At 45.2% G+C, this 14,209-nt stretch overlaps 1 protein-coding gene across 1 annotated transcript in view; it reads right to left on the minus strand.

Moving 5' to 3' along the window:
* Positions 1 to 1,435: 1,435 nt before the first annotated feature.
* gnl1 (guanine nucleotide binding protein-like 1) overlaps positions 1,436 to 14,209 on the minus strand; it is a 34,892-nt gene continuing 22,118 nt past the window's right edge. The window contains exons 8-12 of the mRNA XM_084336462.1: positions 10,185 to 10,367; positions 9,714 to 9,892; positions 7,320 to 7,518; positions 5,548 to 5,688; positions 1,436 to 4,978 (exon numbers count right to left, since the gene is read on the minus strand). Of these exons, the coding sequence (XP_084192588.1) occupies positions 4,728 to 4,978; positions 5,548 to 5,688; positions 7,320 to 7,518; positions 9,714 to 9,892; positions 10,185 to 10,367 (953 nt within the window). The 3' untranslated portion in view covers positions 1,436 to 4,727. The remainder of the gene's footprint in view (positions 4,979 to 5,547; positions 5,689 to 7,319; positions 7,519 to 9,713; positions 9,893 to 10,184; positions 10,368 to 14,209) is intronic.

The following is a 14,209-nucleotide window of genomic DNA, read 5'->3' on the forward strand; positions in this document are numbered from 1 at the left end:
TGGGGGGAACAACAATATAATATAGTGTATTCAATATGTTAAGGGAAAATAATATGAGTAAGTAGTACTGGTTAGTTTACTTCCTGGTTGAGCAGAGATGTTTGACACTGGAACGTTGTAGGAGAATTATTCCAGTATATCTTGGTAGTGAGAAGATTCATCAGACACACATTTATAAGGCTTTAATACAAACATCTCCAAGGTTTCATATTGAAGGACAGGTCATCTCAAGACAGCCAGGGACACCCAACATTTCTTTAAAGGATTATTCTTTATTGCAGAGAGCAATCCAGTCCATTGTCATAAGGAATGAAATAAAGAATGAAGCAGGCAACAGCCTAAAACACACCGTATATGCAAACATTCACACACTCACACCAAACTCTCCAAACAAAGCATACATTGTCAGTTTCAATATTTTCCACAAAAGTCCAGAGTAACACAACCGAATCCATTGTGTTTTTGAAACAGATGAGTAGTGTTGAATGATTGCTTTTCATAGTACCAACGGTAGAAACCAGTGCATGTGGCTGCAGCATGATGCATTACATGGTAACACAGCACTGTGCTGTAGTGTTCCCTCAGGAGTGAAATGTAACGCAGGAATGAGGTACGACGACAGCACAGAATAATACAGCACTTAACAGGATTGTAGATTGTAGTAGTAGGGCCGTCACATATAGAGAGAGAGAGAGAGAGAGAGACACTAGCCAAATGGGGGGGGAAAAAACTTCAGAACTGCCGAGTTTGAGCTTTTTTCCCTCCATTCTCTTCTCTCGCAGGGTCAGAGACTGAGGAAGATGCTGTGTGGAGACTGAGGAAGATGCTGTGTGGAGACTGAGGAAGATGCTGTGTGGAGACTGAGGAAGATGCTGTGTGGAGACTGAGGAAGATGCTGTGTGGAGACTGAGGAAGATGCTGTGTGGAGACTGAGGAAGATGCTGTGTGGAGACTGAGGAAGATGCTGTGTGGAGACTGAGGAAGATGCTGTGTGGAGACTGAGGAAGATGCTGTGTGGAGACTGAGGAAGATGCTGTGTGGAGACTGAGGAATGTCAAGAGCAGGCTTCCAACTGTGCTAACAGCTCATGTTTTTTTCAAATGTGAGAGCGCCTTGTCAACATGAATGTTATTAGCCGATATTACCAAAGTAAGTCCTATATTGATCATGTTAAATGGAAACTGTAGTGGCCAATCTCTCTCGCTGTCTCTCTATAAGGTTCTTTATTTCTGTATGGCTCTCTGGATTTAAGGAGTTCAGTCACAGTCAGTGAAACCCATAGAATTGCATTAATCTGTACACTTGCTGAACGTATGTCGCCAAAGACTGCAACCAATAGGCCTCCAACAGCAAGTTATGACAGTCCGCAGTAGTTAGAACACTACATATCCACCCCTGAAATAACCTAGTCCAGCGAAACAGGATCACCCGCCCAGCCCCCCCCCCCCCCCCCCAATCCTTCTAATGACCATGAAATACACCACAAAATAGGTAGAACCATACTAATTAAAACCATATCCTTAAAGAGGTAATCTAGCCTAATTCAAACCAGGTTCTGATAAATAAACCTCAAAATAGTGCCTCAATGTTGGTAACTGTTTAAATTACATTACAAGGAGGGATGCAAAATATAGGTTCTACCCATTCCATTTCTAGGGTCATAGACTTTCCGACCCCTCTAACCACAGTGGTGTCACACTGTGGTCTGTGATGAGATGATGAATTAAGACGACCGGCCCTGGGAGCTACACTGGGCACTGTCCCAGTGAGTGACATCAATAGTGTGTTCGATTTATTATTATCATCATCATCATCATCATCATTCATATTATTTTTAAATCTAGACTGTGGTCCAATGACCTTTCCTGAACTTTGGCATCTGAGCTGTGAGGTCACTTTAACAAACTGATGTAAATCCAATTAACACTTTGAGTGCCACGCCCGAGAATATTCGGGTTTACGCCCCGACCGTTGAGTGCCACACCCGAGAATATTCTGGTTATTTAAAAAAAAAAGAATTAGCGATCTGAAATCATATTGCATCACGCGAGCCTACCGTTGGAGATCCAGGGACCGCCGGCGCTCAGATCTGAAAAAAGCACCCCCTATCGTCTCCCAGATGGTAAATCACCCTTTTGGAATAGACTCAATGAAAGTGAATGGGAGAACGGATTTCTGACTCCACATTTTACTTCTCACTGATGCAGCCGGGGTCTACCAGAGTTCATTCTGGAGGCTCTGAGCCACGCGGATCATGTGTTCTACTGTATACACGGTTGATCAATACATTTATCGATTTTTTCGAATGGCGATCGGAAATTGGAATAAACCATTTGGATACCATCTGACCTCAGGTAAGGAAGCTATGTTATCAGTGTTAGGATAATCAGACTCGTTTTCACGGAGATATAAGCGTTTCCACTATATGTGATATAGCTGTTTTGTAAAAGCCATGAGGAAATAACAGCAGCGATTATCAGCGCACGGCACAAGCGTGCGTGCGCACACATATACTATCGATCATCTAGCGTTTATTTGAAAACGATTCATAAATAGGCCGACAAATGACAACGTTCTGGAATATTCCAGTAAAAGGCGATTATCATAGAATGTGTTGTTTTTCCCCAGAAAACGGGTGATTTTCAAAATGCTATCAAACGGAAATGAAGCGATAAAAATACAATCTGCCTTGCCAATGTTGACTGGAAAATGAGTCTTTGATAAGCGACGGGCAGATTAGACACATAGCCATAATTTAAAACATAGATTAGGCGATATCAACGTTAACATTGGGAGTGGATGGTGGCATCAAGGGGGTAAAAGGGAAAACCCGGCGTGGCACTCAAAGTGTTAATGATGACACCATGACGTTCTTGACAGCTAAAAATGAAACAACCTTTGTTTTTTTTTCATTTGTAGAACTATATGCAGGAACATTATCAAGCCAAACCAAACCAAACTCAACCCTAGAATAGTAATACTGAGGAAGGTGGAATATCATGGGTGAACAAGCGGAACAGAGGCACGTAGAGGGGGAAGTCAGCAGGGGGCAGCAGAGGCACGTAGAGGGGGAAGTCAGCAGGGGGCAGCAGAGGCACGTAGAGGGGGAAGTCAGCAGGGGGCAGCAGAGGCACGTAGAGGGGGAAGTCAGCAGGGGGCAGCAGAGGCACGTAGAGGGGGAAGTCAGCAGGGGGCAGCAGAGGCACGTAGAGGGGGAAGTCAGCAGGGGGCAGCAGAGGCACGTAGAGGGGGAAGTCAGCAGGGGGCAGCAGAGGCACGTAGAGGGGGAAGTCAGCAGGGGGTAGGTGGCAGCAGTGAGATGTAGGAAGCATCCGTGTCAGACAATTGGTGTTGGGACAATTTTGTTGTGAGAGAGTCAGATGAGTGAAAAATATTCTACAGTATATTGTCATAACTGAGAAGAACTGGGATACTGGAACACTGTTTAGAGCTAGCAAGCTACCCGCCAATTTTGTTTACAGTATTCTAGGCTGTTTCTTTCACAGTGCCTTTGACAAGATAGAATAATTGTAAAAAGGTATAGCAAATATATTTTATAAATTAACTGCAGGCTCTGTCAATGTAAACAAATCCCCCTCTCCCAAAGCTGCGTAGTGCCCCTTTAACAAAGACCAACAGAATCAGTCTGCATAGTGCACCTTTAACAAAGACCACCAGAATCAGTCTGCATAGTGCCCCTTTAACAAAGACCACCAGAATCAGTCTGCATAGTGCCCCTTTAACAAAGACCAACCAGAATCAGTCTGCATAGTGCACCTTTAACAAAGACCAACCAGAATCAGTCTGCATAGTGCACCTTTAACAAAGACCAAACAGAATCAGTCTGCATAGGGCACCTTTAACAAAGACCAACCAGAATCAGTCTGCATAGGGCACCTTTAACAAAGACCAACCAGAATCAGTCTGCATAGTGCACCTTTAACACAGACCAACCAGAATCAGTCTGCATAGTGCACCTTTAACAAAGACCACCCAGAATCAGTCTGCATAGTGCACCTTTAACAAAGACCACCCAGAATCAGTCTGCATAGTGCACCTTTAACACAGACCAACCAGAATCAGTCTGCATAGGGCACCTTTAACAAAGACCAACCAGAATCAGTCTGCATAGGGCACCTTTAACAAAGACCAACCAGAATCAGTCTGCATAGGGCACCTTTAACAAAGACCAACCAGAATCAGTCTGCATAGGGCACCTTTAACAAAGACCAACCAGAATCAGTCTGCATTTTTACGGCTGAGTTTTGTCCGATTCTAATTGCCGTCTGGTGAGCGTTTCACTAGGACGGTGTTGCTTAATACGAGTTACCAAGTGAAGAACAGTCACTTTTAATTCATATGGTTGTTTTATTTGTTACAGTGTTGTTACACTTGTCATACCACTTCATTATAAGCCTATAGTCTAAAAAGCTTGACCAGTTTTGTAACAGAATTCCGCACTATTTGTCAACATGGTTGGCGAAAAACATTGGATATCTGCATTGGCTGCAATGAAAACAACCTATTTGTGCATCCCTAGATGTAAGCTAATGTGAAGTTAATGGGAATGAGTGAATGAATGGGTAGATCATGTCAAAAACACATGATGTAAATGAGCAACGGAGAAGTGCAGACGCAGGGAGGAGCAGGAAGGAGTGCAGGTGGAGGAAACGAAAAGGAAGGAAAGAGTTACTACATCTCACTGTTCCACTACCTTCCCTCTATCGTCACTCGCACTGGTTTTCACGCAGGACGTGGTACATGTTGACGGTGAGACCGGCCGGGGGTCCGTCTCTCCTCTTCGGGTGTCCGCGTCCCTCGTCTTCGTCGTCTCCGTCCTCGTCGTCGTCCGCGTCCCTGTCTCTCTCGTCCTCCGGCTCGCTGCTGGACTCCCCGTCCTCCTCCTCGTCCCCCTCCACATCCGTCCTCCCTTGCAGAGCCATGATTTCTGGCAAGTCGGGGTGATTCTCCCAACGCTCTGCGGATCAAGAAACATCCATCCTGCATCAATGCCTCCTACCCTATGCTATTGTGTACACTTACAACTAGGGATGTTCGATATTGGCTTTTTTATCGATATCCGATATTGTCCAACTCTTAATTTCCGATGCATACTTTTATTTGACAATAAAAGTATGCATTGATGTGTTCATTTCACTGGATGCATTCAACGAGGCATTCTAAATGTAACATTATCTGTGCGTCTCCCCTTTTCTTCACTCTCCCCCTCTGGTTCTCACTCTCCCTTTCTCTTTTTCCCTCTCTCTCCCTTATTTATTGTAATTTTCCTTGTATACTATTGCCAAGCTGTAATCTTTTTTTTTTATTTACTTGTATGCATGTACATAACCTTGTTTTTGTTGCAGCCCCCCCCCCCCCCCCCCCCCACACAGCTTGGTCAGGCTGCTTTTGTATATAAGAATTTGTTCTTACTTGCTTGGGTAAATAAAAGGTTAAATAATTATATCGGCCCACAATATCGTTAGGCCAATAATATCGGACATCTCTAGTTACAACAGATGGTATTTACAACAGACGTCCTGTTACCTCTCAGACAGCTGTAGCTGGGTGGTCTGAGACACATGCACAACCTGCCGTCGACGGCCAGCCTAAGGAGACTGTTAGCTGCCCGGTAGACGTCATTCCGAGCCGCCTTGGCCGTCTTGTAGCCCCTGCGATCTGCCCAGGCTGGAGAACAGAGAGCGACAGAGTGAACGATGAGCATGAAAGTCAGTAAGATCAGGTCATGGAAGCCTTTATGCTCCTGTAACTGCTGCTTTATTTAGCTATTTTTATAATTGTATTTTCTGTAATTTTACTTATTTATTCAATTTAGTTGTTAAATATATTACCTATACCTATAGTCTACCTATTATTTATTTATCGTTAGTGCTGTCAATAGATTAAACATTTTTTACTAATTAATCTCACAATTTTCTGTAATTAATCTAGATTAAAAATCGCATTTTTCTACTTAAGACCGAAGCTTGTAACAGATATTTACTTGAGTAAAATCATGGAATTAATGTAAAATCAACACAAAGAAAGTATATTTAGATTCAAAGACTATTTTAATAGCCTTCTTTGAATACAGTTTCTCTCCTGTGAAATACAAATGTTCAACAAAACCATCAACATTGACTCACCTCATACTGCTGAAAGTTCAGAACGTTGAAGATGTTTCACTCCATAGATTAATCTAGATTAATTTATTTTAATGCTTTAAATCATTTAAATTAATCTCCCAAGTTAACGCATACATTTTGACAGCCCTTGTTGTAATGTTGATTGTGTGTGGACCCCAGGAAGATTAGAAAACTGCTACGACATAAACTAATTGGGATCCTTTAAATAAATAAATACATTTTGCAAACGGACATTAACACTTTGGTTGCCACTTGTTAACATGGTTGAATGCCACCACCCACTTCAATGATAGCGTTGTGAACACATAATCTCTGTTTTAAATTATTATGTGTCTAATCTGTCCGTCGCTTATCAATGACTTGTTTGCAGTCAACATTGTCGAAACGGATTATTATTATAATTTTTTTTATCGGTTCATTTCCGTTTTATAGCATTTTGAAAAGCCCTCGTTTTCTTGAAAGTTTCAGGAAAATATATAGATTCCGTGATAAACGGCATTTACTGGAATATTCTGGAATACACAAAAAACGTTTTTTTTGCCTATTTATGAATCGTTTTCAAATAAACGCTAGATTATCGATAGTATATGTGTACTTATGCACGCTAGAGAAGCGATCTGAAAAATATATTCTCTCATTTCTTGATCAGCGTGCACACACACACATGGGGCACACGCTGTAATATAGGTCAAAACAGATCCGATTACCCCAAGACTGGTAAAATAAATTGCTTACCTCAGATCAGATGTTCTCCAAAAAGATTATTCCAATTACTTATCGCCATTCCAAATATCGATCGCGTTTATTGATTCAGCGTTGGGTACTGTAAATATGTATTCCACGTTGTTTTGCGGCTCTGCAATCACTTGGATCCTTCAGTTGGCTTGACGGAAAAGTAAAATGAGGAGGCTGGACCCCCCCCCCCCCCCATCAGTCTAATCCAATGGGGTGCAGTTACACAGGGAGAGTCTGCAGCAGTAGCGTGAGGCTCGATTGATGAAATATTAATTCAAATCGCTAATAAAAAAATACGACAAACAAATGCTATATAGCGTTGGTGGCATTCAACAGTCGGCATGAACCAACGACAAAACGCGTCCGTGGCACTCAAAGTGTTAGGTCATTTGGTGGGCCACAGTGGAGTTGTTTGACAGCACTGAGAGAGGCTCTTACCCTCACACACGTCCCAGGCAGTCCAGCGGAGCTCCTGAGCCGGCTCCTCTGCAAGTAGTAGTAGTTGGTGGGGCAGCTTGTCCTCCAGACTGGGGTGCTTGAGCTTCAGCACCGACAGGAAGGGGGTCCGCTCACACAGGTAGCCCACCGAGCTGTAGGGCTCCTGCAGCTGAGACACTGGGTAGATGCCTGCCAGGATCTACAAGACAAACACAACAGAGAGTCAGAGGTGAGAGAAAGTAAAACAGAAGACAAAGAATCGGCGAGGATAGTTGTATTGTGTGGTAGTTGAAAACTAAAGCAGCCTTAAAAATAATTGGAAAACTTTGAAAGCAAGAGATGGAAATATTTATCTTTTTCCCCGACAGTGGAGTGAACAGTGGAGTGCACAGTGGAGTGAACTAAACAAACGGTTCAAATGAACCAATTGCACTCTATGGCAGTGAGGTGTGGGGTCCACTTACAAAACAAGACTTTACCCAATGGGACAAACACCCCATTGAGACCCTGCATGCAGAGTTATGTAAGATTCTCCTACATGTCCAGAGGAAAACTACAAACAATGCATGCAGGGCAGAATTAGGCCGTTACCCACTAATACTAAAAATACAAAAAAGAGCAATAAAATTTTGGACACACCTAAAACAAAGTGACCCCCTCTCGTACCACTATCAAGCCCTGCAGTGCCAAGAGCTGAGGAGCATCAGGAACCCCCTTACCCAGCTGGTCCTGAGGCCGAGTCCACAAACCTGCTCTCTTAACACACCTCAGGAACAGAACACGTCACCAATCAGAATAAATCAAATTACTACACAGATAAAAGCACAGAGCAAAATGCAGTGCTATCTGGCTCTAAATCGACAGTACACCATAGCAGATTATTTGAGCATGGTGACTGATCAACAACTAAAAAGAACCTTGACAAAATACAGACTGAGTGAGCACAGCCTCGCTGTTGAAAAGGGAAGGCACAGGAAAACCTGGCTCCCTGCAGAGCAAAGGCTGTGCTGTCATTGCATCCTCAGTGAGCCTGAAACTGAGTTGCACTTCCTCACCAATTGTGAAAAATACAAATATATTAGAGAAACGCATTTAAAAAAAAAATTGAACTACCGGTAATAACAAAAGGTTTTCTTGCACTACCAGATACAGGAAAACTACCAGTCCTACTAGGGGAGGACTCAACAAGCTGTGAGCTAGCAGCAGCCTATGTTGCTGCCTGCCATAGACTGAGGGACAGTGAGTGACAGTCACCGGACATGTTTATGCCGTAATATTTTATGTTCTATTTTATGATGATAATTTCTGTATGTACTATGACATTAACCCATTCTCTGCCACGCTTATATCTATCGCTGTTTGATCTCTGCCAGTACTGTAAGTCTATGGAGATGTTCACCTTCTTTGCAGGGCTATAACTTTTTAAATTGTATTGCTAAATTTACATTACTATGGCCCATTCAACATCGATTACCTATCGTTCAGGATGTAGGAACGTTTTACTTTTTCATTCACACATACGAAAATACCGTCTAGAGTATAAATATGTTTTTATCGTTTTCTGCAGTATTTCCCAGAACGTGAGATATAGGCACAAATGCATATATTAGATCATCAAATGCAGTTTGATACCGATCGACGCTATATTAAAAATTTCAACTGTACATGGTCCTAAGGGTTATGACTGATCATGCGCGGGTGAACGGAGGGGGGGGGGGTCGTTTATAATTCCGTGATAGTCGTTAGATGCTTCATGTAGTATGGGTGATATATTGATCAGAGCAGTTTGTATCGAAAATGATAAACAAAAACGCTGAAACTCACGTCAGTCTCCTCGTACCGTTGGGCGATGAGAGTGGAGCAAACAGATCCCAGTTATGTGGTGGGGATCTAGGCGATCCATTTCCGGTTTGTATATTACTAATACACGCCCAAATCATGTAGATTATTGAGTTATGGCAAAGATCCATATCCACGGTGTGTGTATTGAGTCCCGCGACGATAAACGAGTGGCCGGACGGAATTAGGGGACGGACCGAGCTGCAACGGGCATTTCCGGTTTGGCAACTAGCTGATCAGCCACCAGGTGGCAGTATTGAAGCGTTGCAGAGTTGTGCTGGCTCACACAGCATCCGACAAGGCTCAGTGAGTGAAATATGAATACCATGGCGAAAATATGAAATTATGATCAGAATCACGTCGTACGCCGTTATTGGCAGAATTCGCATGAACTTGAAACCCGTTGTATGACGTTTTTGGCGGGGAAAGGGTTAATATGTGTTTTGTAATCCATGCTTATGTTATTAATCATTTGCTTTGGCAACATGTACAAGTTGCGTCATGCCAATAAAGCCATTTGAATTGAGAGAGCGAGAGCCACACACACACACGTACCTGTAGTTGTTTGCTGACCCGAGAGGGGAAGACCAGTCCAGGACAGTCACACAGTTTGACTGTGGGGGTGAGGTAGTAGGTCTGGAAGTATTTGGTGTGGCCAGGAGTTCGAGACACGCTCACCACCTTCCTCCCTACCAGGCTGTTCAACACAGACGACTTGCCAACGTTTGGGAAGCCTGAGAGAGGGAGATAGACGGAGAGAAAACTAGAGACGTACAGCATGGATTCAGCTCAGTGGGCCGACAATGGACTTAAAATAAAACTAAACACATCCTCACTTAGCTGCCCCACCCATCTGTGATGTCAGACTGCCTCTTCGTTTCTTTGATAGTACCTCCAAAAAGGTACTCTGACATCACAGAGTGCAGAATGTGCAGCAGGGTGAAAATATCCACCACTAGAGCAGCAACGGCTTGTGTTTCATTACTCTCTATCCGGGGGTGGTAAGGTGTCTGTGAAGGTGTCTACCTATGCAGCCCAATGTAAGAACCCCGTCTTTGTAGAGCTCCTGCGAGGGGCTGTTCATCTCCATGGCTGCGTCACTATGGTGCTCCATCAGAACAGACCCTGCCCCGTCGCCTGGCTGATCCCCGTCTGGTCTCTCCAACACAGCGTCTCTCTTGATCTTCTTCTCCCAGCTGGCGAGGTCCACTATAGAGAAGGATGGAGAGGCCGAGGCTGTGAGAGGAGCGGCTGAAACCCCCACCTCTCTGGCAACACATGTCCTCCTGGCTGGCCTGGGAGCGGCTATGCTTTATACAACGCCGTTTGGTTTCCGCGTTGCCGTTTTGCGCTCCGATTGGCCGAGCGCGCGCATGAGCCGCGACAAGCTCCTCTATCTAAACTCCGCTTAAGCTCCAGGAGAGAGGAGAGAGGCTGAAAAGCCGCAGTTCTTGCCCGACTGATGGGAGCCGAATCCCGGATCCGATTTTTCTGATGAATACCCCCAAAACATGGAGGTCCCGAACGCAATTTATACAAATGGAAGTATTGATTACGCCGTAACGAATCATTAAGAAAATATACCGTTAACTGGAATATGTTGTGCCTTTACACATGTTGGATTATGTAAATGGTTTGTCATGACAAACCAATAAAATATCGCATCGCCGGCTGTCTCTGGCGTGCTCCAGCGGACACCAGAGCTCAGCCAGCGGGGAGAATATGCCGCTGGAGCACGCCAGACAGCCGGCGATGCGATATTTTATTAGTTTGTCATGACAAACCAATTACATAATCCAACATATGTGTAAAGGCACAACATATTCCAGTTAACGGTATATTTTTTTAATGATTCGTTACGGCGTAATCAATACTTCCATTTCGTATAAATTGCGTTAAGGGGAGCTTAGTATTCCTGCCTCTGAGGAGCTTGTCGCGGCTCATGCGCGCGCTCGGCCAATCAGAGCGCAAAACGGCAACGCGGAAACCGAACGGCGTTGTATAAAGCATAGACGCGGCCTGGGATCAGATCCCATCGCAGATTTCTCGCCTTACCTGTTCCCTTCTTGACATTCATAACATCTCAATAAAGAAAAAGGTTCCTGTGTTGCAGCTTGGTCTGTGGTGAAGAAGACCGTATGCGCGCATGAACTAATCACCCAACGACCGGGTAACGAACACAGGGAGCGCATTAGTTACTAAAGCTGTCAAAATTGGCCAAAGATTACATTCCTTAACCACATAGGTTTGAACCATTTGAATATCTATTATTGGGCATTATGTAAACAAAGTAAGTGACCTTTAACTCATTCAGTGCCATCCACATAATATTACGTGTTTGCTCGACATGCGTTGAGTGCCAATCACATAATATTACGTTTTTGGATCGTTTTTTCTTTTATTCTATATTTGTATTCATTATTCATCCACTGACCTCGGTGTTACCATAGGAAATGATTCCGAGATCGCCTAAGTGCAATACCGGCCACATCATGCTAGGTGGCAGTATCGCCCACCCTTTGAAACCTTATATCTCACCGTGTGTTACACTTAAACCCCTCCGGGCGTTGAATTTAGACGGAGCGGAGCCAAGTAAATCGCTTCATCCGACCACTTCGAAACGCATCTAGCACACTCGATCCATAAGTTGTGCCAAATTATGTCCAGGACCAGATGGACACCAATACTGGAAATCGCGAGCAGACAATTGGAATATTCTTTTTGGGATACCTCCTAGTAAAGGTAAGGACTATATGACATCAATCCTACTTTGATCCAACAATGATTTCACATCGATCCGGCCGATCAACGTATGTAGTATTCAAAACGAATGCCGTTACTGGCGATCAAAGCATCAAAAAACGACCCCCCCCCCCCCCCCCCCCACTTTCTTGCATTCATGATGAAACATAATACCTATTATATACATTTGATTTGGAAATAGTAGCGTGTCCAGACGAGCAACGCGAACGCTTTTAGCAAAATTCACATATCGCTCCGTAACAGTTACCAGGAATTAGCCAGGATCACTCTGAAACTATACAATATTCACCACGGTATAACACGCAAATGTATACATGAAAACATTTATTCTTTTTCACATGTTGAACGATGGATAGTTACTGTCAAATGAGCCATAGTATTGTCTCCATAGCTATAATATAGAATATAGATATAGACCTGCAAACACTGCGACGTACAGTGAAAATCCCTATCTTTTACAGTGGTGGCACACTGAGTACAAGGATGGCTAACACGGCTGGCGTTCAAAGTGTTAAGATCAACATACCTACACCAGCGTATACAATGGCATGCAAATATCTTGATTCTGATTGGCTGAAACAGTCAAGTTAGCCGTTGTTATTTCGTATAACACACTCCACGTGACCCCCACAACCGAATGACTTTTTCTGAAAGAGTCCACCATAGATAGACAAATGGAAGTATGAATATATTTTGAACGAATCCTCCAAAAAAGATACAGTCAACTGGAATATGTTAGTTCGTTACATATGTTGGATTATGTCATTGGTTTGTCATGACCCATTGTGAAACAAAATAAAAATCGCGGACTTAAAAATAAAAATAAAAAGGCTGTAGATTTTTTCTTGTCAGACTTGGATCTTGCGTTTCCCAAACTTAGGGTCGCGGACCCGTTTTTATTGGGTCGCCAATTGGCAGAGTAAAATGCATAACAATCAGGCACGTTGGAAGGGGGGGGTGTGGCAGCTTCAGTTACTGGACAAAAGTAAAACGGTATTTTTTTATACTGTAACATGTATATAATATAAATTATAAGTTTATCCTGCTCAAAGCACTTGACTTCACCATTACACTGACACACTTGTAAATACGTTAATTCTTGTTCGATTGCCCGACTGTATTATTTTCCTCGCTGTGTGAAAAACTACAGAACTTTGCGTCTGAGGGGAGTGGCCACTGGCTGAGTGCTCTCTGTCTCGGGTGTCTGAGGGGAGTGGCCACTGGCTGAGGGGAGTGGCCACTGGCTGAGGGGAGTGGAGTCTGAGGGGAGTGGCCACTGGCTGAGGGGAGTGGAGTCTGAGGGGAGTGGCCACTGGCTGAGGGGAGTGGAGTCTGAGGGGAGTGGCCACTGGCTGAGGGGAGTGGAGTCTGAGGGGAGTGGCCACTGGCTGAGGGGAGTGGAGTCTGAGGGGAGTGGCCACTGGCTGAGGGGAGTGGAGTCTGAGGGGAGTGGCCACTGGCTGAGGGGAGTGGAGTCTGAGGGGAGTGGCCACTGGCTGAGGGGAGTGGAGTCTGAGGGGAGTGGCCACTGTCTGAGGGGAGTGGAGTCTGAGGGGAGTGGCCACTGTCTGAGGGGAGTGGAGTCTGAGGGGAGTGGCCACTGGCTGAGGGGAGTGGAGTCTGAGGGGAGTGGCCACTGTCTGAGGGGAGTGGCCACTGGCTGAGGGGAGTGGAGTCTGAGGGGAGTGGCCACTGTCTGAGGGGAGTGGAGTCTGAGGGGAGTGGCCACTGTCTGAGGGGAGTGGAGTCTGAGGGGAGTGGCCACTGGCTGAGGGGAGTGGAGTCTGAGGGGAGTGGCCACTGTCTGAGGGGAGTGGAGTCTGAGGGGAGTGGCCACTGTCTGAGGGGAGTGGAGTCTGAGGGGAGTGGCCACTGGCTGAGGGGAGTGGAGTCTGAGGGGAGTGGCCACTGTCTGAGGGGAGTGGAGTCTGAGGGGAGTGGCCACTGTCTGAGGGGAGTGGAGTCTGAGGGGAGTGGCCACTGGCTGAGGGGAGTGGAGTCTGAGGGGAGTGGCCACTGGCTGAGGGGAGTGGAGTCTGAGGGGAGTGGCCACTGGCTGAGGGGAGTGGAGTCTGAGGGGAGTGGCCACTGGCTGAGGGGAGTGGAGTCTGAGGGGAGTGGCCACTGGCTGAGGGGAGTGGAGTCTGAGGGGAGTGGCCACTGTCTGAGGGGAGTGGAGTCTGAGGGGAGTGGCCACTGTCTGAGGGGAGTGGAGTCTGAGGGGAGTGGCCACTGGCTGAGGGGAGTGGAGTCTGAGGGGAGTGGCCACTGTCTGAGGGGAGTGGAGT

This window comes from Notolepis coatsorum (genome assembly GCF_963971535.1).
Source record: "Notolepis coatsorum genome assembly, chromosome: 19".
NCBI lineage: Eukaryota > Metazoa > Chordata > Actinopteri > Aulopiformes > Paralepididae > Notolepis > Notolepis coatsorum.